Here is a 16,210-nt window from a genome sequence, read left to right on the forward strand (position 1 = left end):
CCAGTCTTGGTGCCAGAGACGCAACCACTACAACTTGTCCCTGGTAGGTCGTCCCCACCAACAGTATCCAAAACGGTATACTTATTGTTGATGGGAACAGTCACAGGGGTGCTCGGCACATTCTGTGTATTCCTCTTCCCTCTCCTGACAGTCACCCAGCTACCTGCCTCCTGACTTTTAGGGGTGACTGTCTCCCTGAAACTCCCGTCTATTTCTGCCTCTGCCTCATGAAAGTTCATCCAGCTCCAACTCCAGTTCCCTAACTCGGTTTGACAGGAGCTGCAGCTGGATGCACTTTTTACAGGTGTAGTCATCAAGGACAATTGTGCTGACCCTGACTTCCCACATACTGCATATGGAGCATTTGACCGTCCTAACTGCTGCCTCCATTTACCTACTCCTAAGTTAATTAAATTAATTAAAGGAACTTACCCAGCCTTACCTCACTGGGAGCAAACTCGTCCTCAGCCTCTGCTCACTGAAGCCTCTCGAGCCTAAGCCTCAAAGCTCCACTCCTACTCTGATCCACTCACACGCTAGCAGCTCCTCGCTAATATGTCACTGATGAACTTTATAAAGTCTGCTCCTGGTAACACATGCTTATGTTAGAATCCTAATCCCCAAATTCCTAAAGTTTTTCTTTCAAAAACTGTAGTGAGCAGATCTAATTGCCTAGAGAGAACTACTGACCTTGACCGACTCACAAAAAGCTGCATTCATTGGGAAAGAAAGTGTCTGCCTTGATCACTTAAATAGTGAAATATTTGGGTGAGGTGATTATGTTTGCCGTTATTTGGAAACATCCGAGGAGCTGCCATGGCAACTTTGATGGGTTGTATATTGTTCTTTCCTTTAAAGAAGAGTTTTAATTGTTGGTCTCAGTCACTGATGCAACTATATGAAACCTAGTACCCAATGATCGGTCAGTCCTGTGTGGGGCAGACTAGGTAAGTGTATGTATGTATATCTGTTTTTATCAGCTATCACGCTATATCAGACATTCCACCCTGCAAAAAATCATTTCAGGGAGTTAGCACCCCCTCCAACAATCCCATATTTCCCCCCCCCCCCCAGTTGACCTCCAAGGGTGTATGTAATACTTAGTGATTTTGTCTAATCTGTAAACCAAGTTGGGTATATGCAGAAAATGTGACATTAAAATATGTACTTAAATTATATTATCATGGAGTCAATTTTTATTCCATTACAACTTTAAGCAAGTCTACAGGGAGTTTGGCCTCATCACGTAGGACATCAATAGAGTAGCTCCTTAGCAGGTAGCCAGCTAGTTTAAATAACGTTAACGATGCTCATGAACGAATGACACCTGTTAAACTCACCCCAACATGTCTTTTACATTTTAACCCACCATGGGCAATAGAAAAGTCATTGTTTTTGAGGTCGACTGTAAAGCCCGCCCACAGAGAAAACTGATAGGTCTACTTAGCGTGAAGAGAGACCAATCAGGATGCTCCCTCTTGCCCTCGCTCTCGCTCTTCCTCTTCCACTCCCTCTCAAAAAAAATCGATTTCCGGGATATTGTATATAATTTGCGGGTGTCAGGAAGCCGCTATCGATATGCGGAGACTCTTGGAACTTCGGGAAGAGGTGGGATGTCTACAACATGCCATTTCTTAACATGATGTGCTAACGTGCCTCAATTAGGTACTTGGGGAGAATGAGTCTAGCATGGAAGAGGAATTTGCAACAGCCAGGGTGCTTCACCACAGGGTGATGCTGAAGGTATCCATACTGTCCTGGCTTGTTGTGTATCGCTTGGAAAAGGTTTTGAACTGTGACTGTCTTCTTGTTTGTATTCTCCAGACTGCAATATTTGGACTTTTTTGAGCTCAAGCATGTCTTTCACAAGCTCCTTCAAGTAATAAAAAATAAAAGAGAGATGAGAGCAGAAATAGGACCACTAGAAAATGAAGCAAGAGAAATAATAACAGGAGACAAGGAGATGGCAACTGAACTAAATGAGAATTTTGCATCAGCTTTCACTGTGGAAGACGCTAGCAGTGTGCCAGGTGTTGTAGTATGTGCAGGAAGAGAAGTGCAGTTACTATTGCAAGGGAGAAGGTACTCAAAAAGCTAAAGACCAAAAAGTACGTAAGTCACCTGGACCAGATGAACTGCCCCCTAGGATTCTGAAGAGGTAGCATTAGAGATTGTGGCAGCATTATAAATGTTCTTTTAAAAAACATTGGACTCTGGCATGGTGCTAAAGGACAGGAAAATTGCAAATGTCACTCCCCACTTTAAGAAAAGAGGAAGGCAGCAGAAAGGAAATTATAGACCAGTTAGCCTGACCTCAGTGGTTAGGAAAATGTTAGAGTCAATTGTTAAGAATGAGGTGATAGAGTGATGGAGTACTTGGTGACACAGGACAAGATAGGACAAAGTCAGCATGATTTCCTTAAGGGAAAATCCTGCCTGACAAACCTGTTGGAATTCTTTGAGGAGATTACAAGTACGTTTGTAGGATAGATAAAGGGGATCCAGTGGATGTTGTATATTTGGACTTCCAGAAGGCCTTTGACAAAGTACCACACATGAGGTTGCTTACCAAGTTAAGAGCCCATGGTATTACAGGAAAGTAACTAAAATGTTTAGAGCATTAGCAGATTGGAAGAAGGCAGTGAGTGGGAATAAAAGCATCCTTGTCTGGTTGGCTGCCAGAGACCAGTGGTCCACAGGGCTCGGTTTTGGGACCATTTCTTTTTATGCTGTATATAAATGATTTAGATGATGAAATAGGCGGTTTTGTTGCCAAGTTTGCAGATGATGCGAAGATTGGCAACAATACACTGGACCTGGTTTATACCAATATTACTAGTGCGTACAGGGCTTTATCCGTGCCTTCACATGGGACTGTTCAACTACCTGTCTTTATTTCTAATCTAAGCATAAAGATCAGTGATGAGGAAAGCAAAATCAATTACCAAGTCAGTGACAGGATGGCCTGAAGGAGGTGTCTCACAGCTTCAAGTCTGCTTCGAGTGCACAGATTTCCATGCCAAGCAACACCATGTTTGGGAATTGACTTGGAGGAATACACCACCACGGTCATGCACTATATCAAATACTGTGTAGATAAAGTCACCAGCAATAAAAATATTTGTATTCCCAAATCAGAAACCATGGGTGAAGAACAAAGTCTGGAGCCCTCTCAGGGCTCGAGATGCTGCTGCACACAACAAAGCCAGGTCAAACCTTAAAAGAGGCATTAAAGCCACCAAGTACAGATACAAGCAACAGTTAGAGACACACTTCAATAACGTCACCAACCCTTGACACATGTAGAAAGCCATCAGGTCCATCAGTAACCATAAAGGAAAGAACTCCTCTCCTGCAAAAAGCTACACCATACTAGGTGAGGAGCTAAACAATTTCTTTGTTCCATTTGATAAGGAGAATAATGAACCAGTGATAAAGGCCTTGACACCCGAGGAAGACACAGCGCTGACACTGAGTACACAGGGTGAGACATACTCTGCAGCAGCACCAACACACAGAGAGTAGCTGGACTAGACAGCATACCAGGCAGGTCCTCAAGGACCGCAATGACCAGCTAGCAGAGGCTTTTACTGAAATCTATAACCTCACTCTGTCCTGTGCTGTGATCCCTGCATGCTTCAAAACATCAGCCATCATACCAATCCCAAAGCAGTTGGCAGTAACATGCGTCAACAGCTACAGACTGGTTGCCCTCACCCCCAAAGCTGCCAAGTACCTGCAGAGACTGGTTATGTCCCACATTAATATCGTCATCCCTGCTATTCTGGACCAGCATCAGATTGCCTCTAAGGCAAACAGATCAGCCAAGGATGCTCTCCACATCGTAGTGGAACACTTGGAGCATGAAGACACCTGCACCAGAATGCTTTTTATTGAGTACTGTTCTACCTTCTTGGAACTCTCTTGGATCACCAACACCTCCTTGATAGTATAAGTGCTAGTGAGCCTTCCCTACTATCTTAGAAGTTTAGAGAGCAAATCTGTCTGAAAAGCTGCTGGTAAACTTTTATTGATATGCTGTTGAGAGTATATTGACCTACCATACGAGAGTATGATACACTAGTTGCAACAAGATTACCAGAAGGTACTTCAATGAGTGATCAGAACTGCACAGAACACCACTGGGACACAACTACCGGATAGGGAAATCATCTACAACTCGCATGGTTCAAGGTGGGCTCTCAATATCGTGATGGACTTATCCCACCCCAGTAATCACCTGGTCAATCTCCTACCAACCAGCAGCTGATACAGAACATCTCTGCACGGACATCCATACTGAGAAACAGCTTTCTCCCCAGAGCTTTTGTACAAATGAATATTGCTTCCCTCCCCCCCACCCCCATAGGTACCATTGTCAATCTCTAAATCCAATTAATGGACATTTGCAATATCTGGGTTGAAATGGGGCAATTATCTTCCTTTCAGAGCTCTTCGTTTTTTTTAAATTTCAGTTTTAATTCTTGATGTTATTGTATAGTTAATCATTGTATCTTATAACATGTGCCTGTGCAATGGGACAGACACTGTTTCTTTAATGTTAGACTTGTTTGTTTTTAACTTGTAACTTGGGCGTCGCTCTAGATAACTTGGGTGTTATTTTTAATTTAGTCAGTGTGTTTTTAGGAGCTGAATTCCCAGTATGCTGCTTTGCATCGATGGAGTAGCACTGCAATTGTTGCCCTGAGCAAGGACAATAATGCTGTAATAAATAGCCCTTATACCCCTCCCATCCAAATCCTTATCCACAAATCAGTCGTATTCACCATTTCTGCTTGCAAAATGGTGAATGTGCTCCAAATCCTTATCCACAAATCAAAGTCACATTCACTGTTTCTGCTGGCAGCTCATTCCACACCCTTGAGTGAAGAGGCTCACCCTCGTGTTTCCCTTAAACATTTCACCTTTCACCCTTTACCCATGACCTCTGGCTCTAGTCTCGCCTAACCTCAGTGAGAAAAGCTCACTTGCAATCACCCTATCTATACCCTCATAGCTGTGATGAAAATATATCCACTGAATTCAGACCTGTTGAATTGTTTGTGATTATGGGGCTACGCCTGAGCTAAACCATCACCTACCCTCTCTCCAAACGCACACATACGAGAGCTCAATTGTTAAGAAGTTGGCAGCCCTTGCTACACAGCAAGGGGTTTTATTTTTTCACATATGTTAAACTGTGTAATCTTCCTATATCTGGCCTCTTAAGCATGTGGCACAGGTAGCAATCCTGAGATCACAATGCTAGAGGCCCTATCCTTTAACTTAGCACCTAACTCCCTGAACTCACTTTGCAAAGCCTCATCACTTGTCCTACTCATGTCTTTGGTGCCTAAACGGACCACGACCTCTGGTTGCTCACCCTCCCACTTACGCAGAGGACTCGATCCAAGATGCCCCAGGAGGCAACGTTCCATTCAGGAATTTCATTCTCGTCTACAGAACCTTCTCTCTGTTCCCCTGTCTAACGAATCCCCTATCACCAAAGTTTGCCTCTTCTTCTCCTCTTCCCTGCTGAGTCACAGAACCAGATTCAGTGCCAAAGACCTGACCACTGTGACCTTCCTCTGTCAGGTCATCCCCCCCCAATGCCACCCAAAGTTGCTGAGGGGGGTGGCCACAGGGGTACTCTGCACAACCCCTTTCCCCATCCTGACTATCACCCGGTTTCCTGCGTTCTAAACCTTGGATGTAAGTACCTCTCAAATGTGCATCACCCATTCAGCCTCCCAAATAATCCAGAGTTCATCCAGTTCCAGCTCCAACTCCTTAACGCAGTTTGTTAGAAGTTGCAGCTGGATGCACTTCTTGCAGGTGAAATTGTCAGGTGCACTAGAGGTCTCCCTGCCTTCCCACATCCCGCAAGAGGAGCAGTTGGCTATTTTGTCTCGCACCCTGCTGTTCTCACTATGAAAATATAAAGAAGGAAACAATAAATAAACTGGGGGAAAAAAGTCCATCAAACTTTACAGCAAACAGAAAGCATGTTCTGACTACTGCTACACTCTTGGGTGGTGTGTAAACTTTGGCATTATGTTGACTTTTTGGTTGATTTTCCTTAAGTACAAGCTGTTATGGTACAAATGAAAAGAAAGCATGTTAAACTTTACAGGTCTTCCCTTCTGTATTTTGATGCACAATTCTTCCCCTGTCTTTCCTGTACTGTTTTTTTTTCCATTAATTCAACCTGCTTAGTTTGTTAAAATGAATTATTTTAAATGTTCACAGTTGGCCTGATATGAAAATACATGTTAACAAGTTTGGTGTGGTGCAAAACTGCTGAGAAAAATAATCCGCAATGGTGATGCATTTCAGTAATAATCCTCTGGCTTTAGCTAGCTGAGAGGGGTGACAGGACCTTCAGTGAATGTGATTTCCTTCAAGAATGTGAGATTCCTTTGTAAGGATGGACCTGAATTTCAAGGCCATGTTTCTCATAAGTCATTTGGAAGCTTGGTGAAGGAATTAGGAAATGGGCAAAGACTGAGGAAAACCAGTGGCCTTCCTTCGTACTGAAACTTTATGGGGTCATGAGATCCAAATCCTACCTGCTCGAACCATGAATTGGGTGGGCTGCATCATTGGAGATAGAGAATATCCCATGCTGGAGGAGAGGGAGGGGCTTCTGCTGTAAAGGGATGCTTCCAGGAAGGTTGCTGGGGAGCAGAAGGGGGTTTCTTGTTCCAGGCTTCACTGTGGTGTTGGTGGGAGTTGGGATAGAAGAGGTGAAGAGAATGGAATGATGTCACAGAGCAAAGTCAGGCAGTGTCTAGCTAAGAAATTTGCAAACAAATGCGGCTTTTCCAAGTAAGTAAAATTTGAAACCAAATGAAGGATTTGGAATATTCCACAACTGCTTCAGTCAACTTTGCAAAGTACTTAATGGCACTATCATTGCTCATGTGTCACTGAGCCTGCCTTCCTGATTCATTGTCAATAGTGTCTTCTCTTATCAGATGTGTAAGTGCAAATAATTAGCAGTTCCTTTTTCAGTGAGGAGTTCTGGCAACTTGTAAGCTATCTAACTACAAAGTATAATTGAAGCAGCATTTGCCTTTAACAGGACTCTGATGCTGTTGTATTTGTAAATCATCTGAAGTTCTATTTATATGAATATTTTAAAAGTTTTACTTGTTGAGAAAAGCAAAAATGCCACAAGGCTAGGGTTGCCAACTTTAGTTTATGAATAATCTTTAATACAATGTCACATGACCACTTGTCTGCAACTCAACTTGTCCTCTGAACCTGGCTTACAGAGCCCGACCATCTCTCGACAACTAGAAAGCAAATTTACTAATTTTTTTAATTTGGATAATTTTCTCTTCTATTTTATGTATTGCATTGAACTGGTACTGCTAAGTTAACAAATTTCATGTCACATGCCGATGATAATAAACCTGGTTCTGATTCTGTGATTCAGGCAGCCATTTTCCCCAAAACATAAAGCCCACATGACCTTTCTCCATCTGTTGATTGCAGAAGTGGGATGCAGACATACCTTTTGACTGGTGAGGAATCCAGGGCTGTTGTGAAGGACAGGCAATGCTGTTCTCAAGGGATGCATGTAAATATGAAATGCTGATTTATGGCAATGGTGTGCTCAACAGGCTGTGCTCATAGGGATGTGAATTCCTATGTTAAAAATATGTCCTAATTTTCACGTAATACACCCTTTAGGAAGAGGATGCTAAAACAGTCCCTGAAGAGATGGTTACGGAAGAGCAGTTCTTCGATGAAGATGGAAATGTTGTCACCAAAAAAGTAATGCTGCAACTGACCCATTTTTTTTTGTTAAATGAATATTTTCAAGTTTTGCTCGTGAACTGGGGCTGAAACCATCAAGCGCATATTTTTTAAAACTCTTGAATTTCCTTTCAATCCCCTTCCTCTTCTCTTAGGTAACCCACACTGTGGTGAAGCGCCTTTTTTTGCTTTCGAGCAGGGACTGTGATGCTAATGAACTGGAAAGGGAAGGGCAAGGCGATGAGGAGGGTGCCGAGTGTTTTGGAAGTGATTTCATGGGAGAGGAGGTTTGCAGCTGCATTAAAAAAAAGAATGAGAATAACAGCAGAATTATTTATTAGGTGCTTGTGATGATGGGAGATGGGCTTCCCAGGAGACAAGTAGGAGCAGCAAACATAAGCTCTAAATTCTTACCCAAACCAAATTAGTAGTTGTCCCAGTGGAGGTTAAGAATGTCTTTAATATGATGGCAGTTGAAAGTGCAGTGTAGCTCCAGTTTGGGCAAATGCTTCTTGCTGAAATTGACCTAAAATTTTCTTATTGCTGCATACAACCAGAATCAAAAAGTTTATAAAGTCTTTCACTGAACTCTATAGCCCTTCAGGCTTTCAAGCCCATTAGTCTTTCAGACATCCTTCCAATTGTCCCACACGCTGGCCCTTTCCCCATAGTTCTGCACTGTTTCCGGATACGTCGTCAGTTACCTCCATTGAATATCAGGAAGCAAAACCACCAACTTGTCTATAAGTTAGTTGCAAATCAGCATTGTTCTTTGTAAATGAGTACCATGAATATAAATTCCAATGCTGCAACAAAAACCAATATCCCTGGTATAAATGTGTAACTAGTAACCTGGAACTAAGTCTTACTCAGAGGAGGGACTTACTTAGTTAAGTAACGTTAATTAGTTGCCAAATCTCTTTTTATAATGGGATAGTGTTTGCAGATTCACAAATTTGTTACACTACAGATGGTCGGGAACTCAATGCAGAGTGTGTGGTAGCTCTGTGATAAAGCAATCCATCCAGTCCCCTATGCAGACACTCATCCCTTAACCTTGCAGTTACCTATCCAGCTACCTTTTGAGTGCAACAATTGAATTTCCCACCATCGCCACCTTTGGCAGTGCGTTCCAAACCCTAACCAGGCTGCAGACTAAAGATTTCACTCGGATTAATTTTGCTGCTGGTTCGCGGATATTGGCGCTGTAGCACAGCAATCAGCGCCACGCTTTACAGCGTAAGATTGGCGATCAATTCCTGCTGCAGTCTGTAAGGAGTGTCTATGTTCTCTCCTTGACCACATGGGTTTCCTCGCGGTGCTCCAGTTTTCTCCCACATTCCAAAAATGTACAGTTAGGGTCAGTGAGTTTATGGGCTTTTATGTTGGCACCGGAAGCATGGCAACACTTGCAGGCTGCCCAGCACAATCGATGCTCACTTGATTTGACACAAATGACACATTTCAATGCAGGTTTCAATGTAGACGTGACAAATAAAGCCAATCTTAAAAATGTTATCAGCCCTCTCAAGCCTGCACCTGCAATATTCTGTACAGAAATGATTTCCCTGCATAAGGAGGGATTTACTTACAATATTTGCAACAAGATGAGTGCAACAAAGTCTTGCGAGATGGCTTCCTGGAATGTGGGGATTACCCCGGGACCATAGTTTAAGAGATTGGGCCCATTCTGTCTAGATTTTAGACAAGTGAGGGAGATCTTCGCTGAAGCATACAAAATTCTCGAAGGTCTTGATAGTGTAGATGTAGGAGTTTTTCAAACCGTGGGTAACTGTCTCAGAAAAGGGGTCAGGAAGCAGGGGAAGCTCAATTGTAGGTATATTCAAGACAGATATCAGAAATTATTTGAATATGTGGGGTTAGTACAAGAACCCGGCACTGAGGTAAAAGATAGCAATATTCTGACTGATTACTGAAGCAAGCAAATGGCCTACCACTTATGTTTCCTTATTTTAAATTGTTACTCTAAGATGACAAAACAAAATTCTCAACACCAGTTTTCAATCACTCCTTATTTACCCATTAAATCAGCCTGTCCATATTGCTTTGAAATCTGTTACTGTCCTCACAGTTCTCTGCACTTACCACCAGTCTCTCACTTTCTGAATCCTTTTCAATGTAGTGTTGGCACAATGTTAATGAGCAGACTTCCCTGCTGGTTTCCTTTTGGCTATTGGGTGAAAACCAATGTTTGTATTTTCAATATTTGAAGTGGAAAGAGTTCTAGTAGTGCATTACAGGATTATGTCCACAGTAAATAAAATCCAAGCTTATGTTTCTGCAGAATTTTCATTCACCTAAATGACTTGTTTGGGTGAGGATGGAGGGGTTTGTATTATTTTGGGAACTGACTTTCCTTGTCTTGCAGCTAATGGTTAATTCTGCTCTGTCTGGAATTGTTTGCTGAGTATTTGAAATGTTTTTAAGGTGCTCTGACACTAAAAGTGCTTCCCGTAACAAACTGACTTACTCTCACAATGTACCTGTATTTGCCACTTAGATAAAGGCCTCAGCTTACATCTCCAACTTCTAAAGCTCAACTTCAGCTAAACTCAACTCAAGCTTCAGACTGCTCAACATAGTAAAAAAGAATGTATTGTTTGGACTATCTCCATTTTTAAAAAACTACATCTGATATCCTGATTTTAATGTGAATATTGTCCTTACATCATTTGATATGCTTCAAAGGTTTAGGAGTTGGGTGATGAATGTTGATGTGTGAATAATTGAAATAATTTATATTGGCTGACATCACTATTCACTGGCTTTTGTTAAATGCACCATCACAGTAATTCCAAAATGGAACATTTGTAGATATGAAGTTGTCCCAGATTACTGGGGAAGCTTCCATTCAGATCTCCATCTTGTGTGGTGATTCTCCTAACATGCTTTGGCTTTTTCTGTCACTGACCTTGCTCTGCTAACTGACACCTGACTCTTCTTGCAGAATCTTCTCTTGCTGCTTGCATAAACTGAAATTGTTCATGTGGGATATAAATTATATTTTTTAAAATACTGCTTACAGTCTTTTTCACTCAAAATACTAACATTTAATACTTTTATAGCAGGAATTTCATTCGAGAAGCCAATGCAACTATCCTAGTTTTTTTTTTGGGCTATTCAGAAACCAAAATATTTATTTTTACCTTGGCAGGTTGAAGGATATAAAGTTGTCAGAGTGAAAAAGGAGACAATTCGACAGGCAGACAAGAAGGCTCATTAATATTGTGTAGGAGACAAAATGGAGCTACAGGTATAGTACTCCTGTTAGGGTTTTGTATAAAACTGCTTTACAATTCATAGCAGGGAAGAATGCCAGTGCTTAGTGTTACGTTGTGACATGGAACTGAACAACTTTGCTCATAGATGAGCCACTTTGCTTTTTATTTGTGTGTGACTGTCAATCAGTAATTGTTTTGAAAATGCAAAACAATTACCAATTATAAACTTATAAATTATGTTGAAGGAATTTTAAAAATTCAGATTTGAATGTAAATTTTTTATTCTAATCATTAAAAGTTCAAAGGTTCATTTATTACCAAAGTATATATGCAGAATACAATTCTGAGATTCGTCTTCTCCAGATAGCCACAAAACAAAGCAAAACCGTGGCAATCATTCAGAGAGAAACGTCAAACCCACAAAAAAGAACAACATCCCGATCATCAGCCCCCAAACCTCCCTCCCCCACACAAAATGCAACAAGATCAACACCCCACTCAAAATAAACTAACCGAATGCAACAAGATCATCAACCCCATCCACTTACACAATGAAACAGAAAGGAGTGGGCAAAAAACATAGAATATAAAAACCATACAAATGGAAAAAGTCCACAATCCATAAACAAATGCTGCAAATGCTCGGCTGATCAGTCGGTGTCTGTGTTGAAAGAAGCAGAGTTAACTTTTAAGGCTGATAGCTGTCATTGGCTCTGGCTTCAGTCAGACTGTATTTCATGTGCTTAATGCTTCTGATGCACCCTGTGTCAGTCTGCCCTTCGTATTTACCACAATGGCTCACCCCATTACAGTACTGGTAGTGTCCACTGTAAGAAGTACCAGCCGTTGAGCAAGATTTTACCTGCTCTCTTCAAGAGACTCCAAGAAGAGGGCAATGGTCGATGCTGATTGCTCAATAAACATTACTAGGATAGATAATAAGGTCATTTTCGCATTGCTGCTTTGGGAATTTGCTCTGTGTACATTGGCTACCCCCTATTCCTGTGACCGTAATTCAATCAGTTCTAAAGCTCTTTGGGCTGTGAAAAACAGTATATAAATACAAGTTTGTCTGTCTTTTACAGGAACACGTTTTGCTACTGCCAGTATCCAGGAGGAAAAGGCTGGAAGAGAGGAGCCGACTGCAGATGAAGTGTGTGCCTGCTGCTTTCACACATTAAAAGCATGGTTTAGATACAACAGGATATTTTAATTTAGCATGAGCAACTTTAAAACCGCATGGGAAATCACTTTCATTCGTTGATCTGAAGAGAGTGCAATTGGCGCACCAAGTGACACAGGCGCTTTCAGTATGAGTGACTTTTCACTGTCAGTGTGCCATCGAGCAGAGATTTTCTGTAGCGCCTTTGATACCTTTCCTGTGACCGAGGATGTTGACAGCAAATCATAATGTATCCAGTTCCAGCAAGGAGTGTACAAATCACTGATTATTCACAACATCTAGCCTTATAATTTTCTTGAACCCTTGGTGTCAGGGTATAAAAAAATTACTTGCTTATTTAAAAAAAAATAAAAACACACATCAAAAAAATCATAAATGGTTTTGCTGTACATAAAGAACTCTGTAAAAAAAAATTATGATCAGGTGGCGTTTTTGGAAGAAACGCAAATGTGCTCTCCAAGCACTTAAACAGTTTTAGTGTCTGATTCACGCTTTCGAAGTTGATTCCACCTACTAAAGCGTTTTGAGTGTGACTCCACGATTTCTTGTACAATTAATAGAAAAGGTATAATCTTTGTATATGCAAAAACACTGGCTTCATTTTAAGATAGCTTTCTTTCAGACTACACTGCAGGATTTAAAAATGATTTTGAAAAATGTAATTCTGTGAAAAATAATCTCAAAACAAGGTTTCTTCAGACTACCACTATTTTGATGCATGTGTCCCTCATTTGAATTAAACATTTTTTTCTAAGTTTGGAGACACTGTTGAATATAATACACTTTATCACATATTTCCCTTTTATTCTTTCTTGCTTTTTTTTTATAACTAAATGATCTTAAAAGATGCCATACGTTATGCAAAGGGGAAATGTTTCAAGTTCTTGCTTCTAGAGGGATTTATGCTTGCAATTCAATAGTTGAACTAATTATCTTGCAAGCACAGTATTAAATGAGTTGAAACAATGAAGTTGTACATGCTTGTAGACTGGCAAAATGCTGTAAAATTATTACTATATCATGTGTATTGGCAATAAGATGTAGAAGTCTTTCCATAAGCCGATCATCTGTAATCTTTTTTTTTAGCAGTGTAATAATAGGTTGCTAAGGCCTGCTGTGGTTAAAAGGACATTCTACATTTCAGTTTGGTGAACTATTCTCCTTTGTTGATTATATTCATATGAAAACATTAAGCAGCCACTGAAGCTAGCTCTTATAACATATGTATGAAAACAAAACTCCACTGAATGATCTAATTGATTATTCAAGCAACAATAAATTGTGTTAAATCACTAACCTTATGTGCATTTTCTTAGAAAGTGTTTCTTTCATGCCTATTCCAGTGGGCTGCATTTCGTGTTTCTTTGGTCAGATTGTCAGGGTGGCCTCTGTTGATGCTTTCAGTATTTGTACATGTGACGCGCTCCTTAGTTAATCTGTTGATCTTGGAATAATTTCAGCAAAGTGCTCTGTTGCCAGTGTGTCCCAGATGACCCAGATAAGGGAGTGTGCTGCCTATTAATTTTAAATTTGGCTCTTCAGCCCTCGACTCACTTTAGTTTAAAGTCTCCTATTCCAGTGTTCAAGGTCACAGACAGAAGAGAAGTTATCATCTTGCTCTTTATGTAAAATATCCTGTCGTTTGTAGAGGTGAAACTAGTTGATTCCTCCATTAAAATAATTAACTCTTTTATATTTTAACAACAAATCTTCATCTCAGTCACAGTTGCAATCTCACCTTTTTGTGCAAACAATATAAACTTTCTGTTAAGTTAATCATTCAGTAGAGTGTAAGACTGATTAAAGCAGGAAATACATTTAACTGTCAAGCCAAACAAAGGCAGTGATATCCTGAACACAAGAGATACTGCAGATGCTGGAAATCCAGAGGAACAAACACAAAATGCTCAAGGAACTTGGAAGGTCAGGCAGCATCTATGGAGAGGAAAAGACAGTTAACGTTTCTGGCCAAGAACACAGTAATATCCTGAACTTTGCTTTCACAGCTGCGGAGCTATTCAGAAACATTTGTCCAATGTATACATATCCACTCATTCAAAAGATTAATTGAACATGGAAGCTTTGTGTATAGAATCTGAAATGTACAGTGTTGAAAAGATATTATTTAACGGAATTTGATGCAGAATTTCTGATGAGTAATAATAAGACTATTATTCCTCAGCTAAGGTGAAGGGAGTGTAATAACTTTATCTGGATTGATGCTGAAACCCATGGTTGTTAGTGAATTTGTGCTCCATCACTGACTTAACATTCTCAGCATAATCTGTCAATGTCAAACAAGTGACAAAAACTGAAAAAAAATGAGAGCATGAAATGAAATTTATACATTTTTAACAATGTAACTAAACTATAAAACAGCTCAACAATCAATCTAAAAGTTTTTTTGTGTAATTCTCTCATAATCCCAAATTCATCATCATTATGTGCCATATCATATGATCCTGGTCTTTATGACTGTGATTGTTCTTGACAAATGTTTCTACAGAAGTAGTTTGCCATTGCCTTCTGGGCAGTGTCTTTCCACTGCTGAGTGACTCCAGCCATTATCAATACATCTCAGAGAGTGTCTGCCTGACGTCAGTGGTTGCATAGCCAAGACTTGTGATACGCACCGGCTACTCATACGACCATCCACTTTCGGCTCCCATGGCTTCACAGGACCCTGATCGAGCGGCTAAGCAGGTGCTACACCTTGCCGAAGGATGACCTGCAGGCTACCAGAGGGAAGGAGTGCCTTTTACTTCCTTTGGTAGAGACGCATCTCCACCCTGCCACCCAAATCCAAAATCACCTGTTTTAAAAAAAGAACCTTTTACTTTTATAACAATATCTCAATATACATGTCAACAGCTGGTTATTCCAATCTTAATTTTGTTCCCCAAGCTGTAAAAAATGGTATTGGTTCTAAAGTTTCTCACTGTCATAAACTGATACCTAATAGCAGCAGACAAGGAAAGTCCGGATGGAGATTCAGCGGTCTTTGTGGACAATTTCCTGAAGGCCTTTAAAAAGTTTTGAGGTATGATGCTCCTGTAATTGTGATGTTGAGTATACAGTAACTGATTAGACAGCTGATCTTGTGCATGAACTTTATAAACTAATCTGTACACTTTTTCTAAAGTAAGGCATCCCTGCTCAAAGCCTAGGTCATTTCATAATTCTAGAGGAATAATGGCATTCTCACATCTCCATAGCATGCCCTAACTGGATCCTTTGAAATGTAACTATATTTTTCATTGCAAGAGAAAATGGTCATTTTGTGCCAGTATCAAAGGAGCAAATGAGTAGTTGCACAGCTCCCTTGGCTGTCATTAGAGAAAGCAAACATGAAGTCACAGTATCTTGTTTATCATTGTAAAAAAAAAAGTAGGAAAATGAGTGGGGTCTCTGACCCCTTGAGCCTCCTCTACTATTCAACATGATCATGGCTGGTCTTGTCCTCTTGGCCACAGCTCTATCTCTTGTTCTACATAACACTTGATTCCAATATGAACACAAAAAGGAATGGTTTTAACACCATGTATTGGAGACACAGAGACTGTAGATGCTGGATTTCGAGCAAAGAATGAATTGCTGAAGGACTTCAGTGGACCCAGTAGTAACTGCTGGGTGCAGGTGACGACGCAGTTCTTGACCTGAAATTTCGAGAGTTCCTTCCCCCTCTCCCCACACCCCCCCCCCACAGATGCTACTCAACTTGCTAAATTCCTCTAGCTGTTTCCTGCACAGTTACTGAAGATCAAAGTACAAACACTTGAAATTTCAGTGGCATTATCAGCACTGAGCCAGACGACCATCAATACTTTGAAATCAATGTTGACCTGAAACAGGACCAACCACAACAGTACTGGGACTGCAACTGCAGATCAGATGCCAGGCATCCTGCAGAGATGCTCACCTTCTGCGTCACCAAAGACGATCCGCCATCCTCAAGGTCAGGACAGAATACACTCCACTTTCAACCTGTGTGGTTTCCACATCTTTCAGTATGTTTGTAACT

At 40.8% G+C, this 16,210-nt stretch overlaps 1 protein-coding gene across 13 annotated transcripts in view; it reads left to right on the forward strand.

Moving 5' to 3' along the window:
• Positions 1–13,490, forward strand: part of ank3b (ankyrin 3b) — a 615,939-nt gene extending 602,449 nt beyond the window's left edge. For 11 of the 13 annotated variants that reach the window (XM_059947390.1, XM_059947385.1, XM_059947393.1 and 8 more), the window contains 4 exons: positions 7,699–7,782; positions 7,920–8,051; positions 10,940–11,038; positions 12,092–13,490. In XM_059947390.1, coding sequence (XP_059803373.1) covers positions 7,699–7,782; positions 7,920–8,051; positions 10,940–11,008 — 285 coding nt within the window. In that variant the 3' untranslated portion in view covers positions 11,009–11,038; positions 12,092–13,490. The remainder of the gene's footprint in view (positions 1–7,698; positions 7,783–7,919; positions 8,052–10,939; positions 11,039–12,091) is intronic. The other 2 variants (XM_059947394.1, XM_059947396.1) reach the window with 2 other exon arrangements.
• Positions 13,491–16,210: the final 2,720 nt, after the last annotated feature.

The sequence above is a fragment of the Hypanus sabinus genome, chromosome 22, assembly GCF_030144855.1.
Source record: "Hypanus sabinus isolate sHypSab1 chromosome 22, sHypSab1.hap1, whole genome shotgun sequence".
NCBI classification, from domain to species: Eukaryota; Metazoa; Chordata; class Chondrichthyes; order Myliobatiformes; family Dasyatidae; genus Hypanus; species Hypanus sabinus.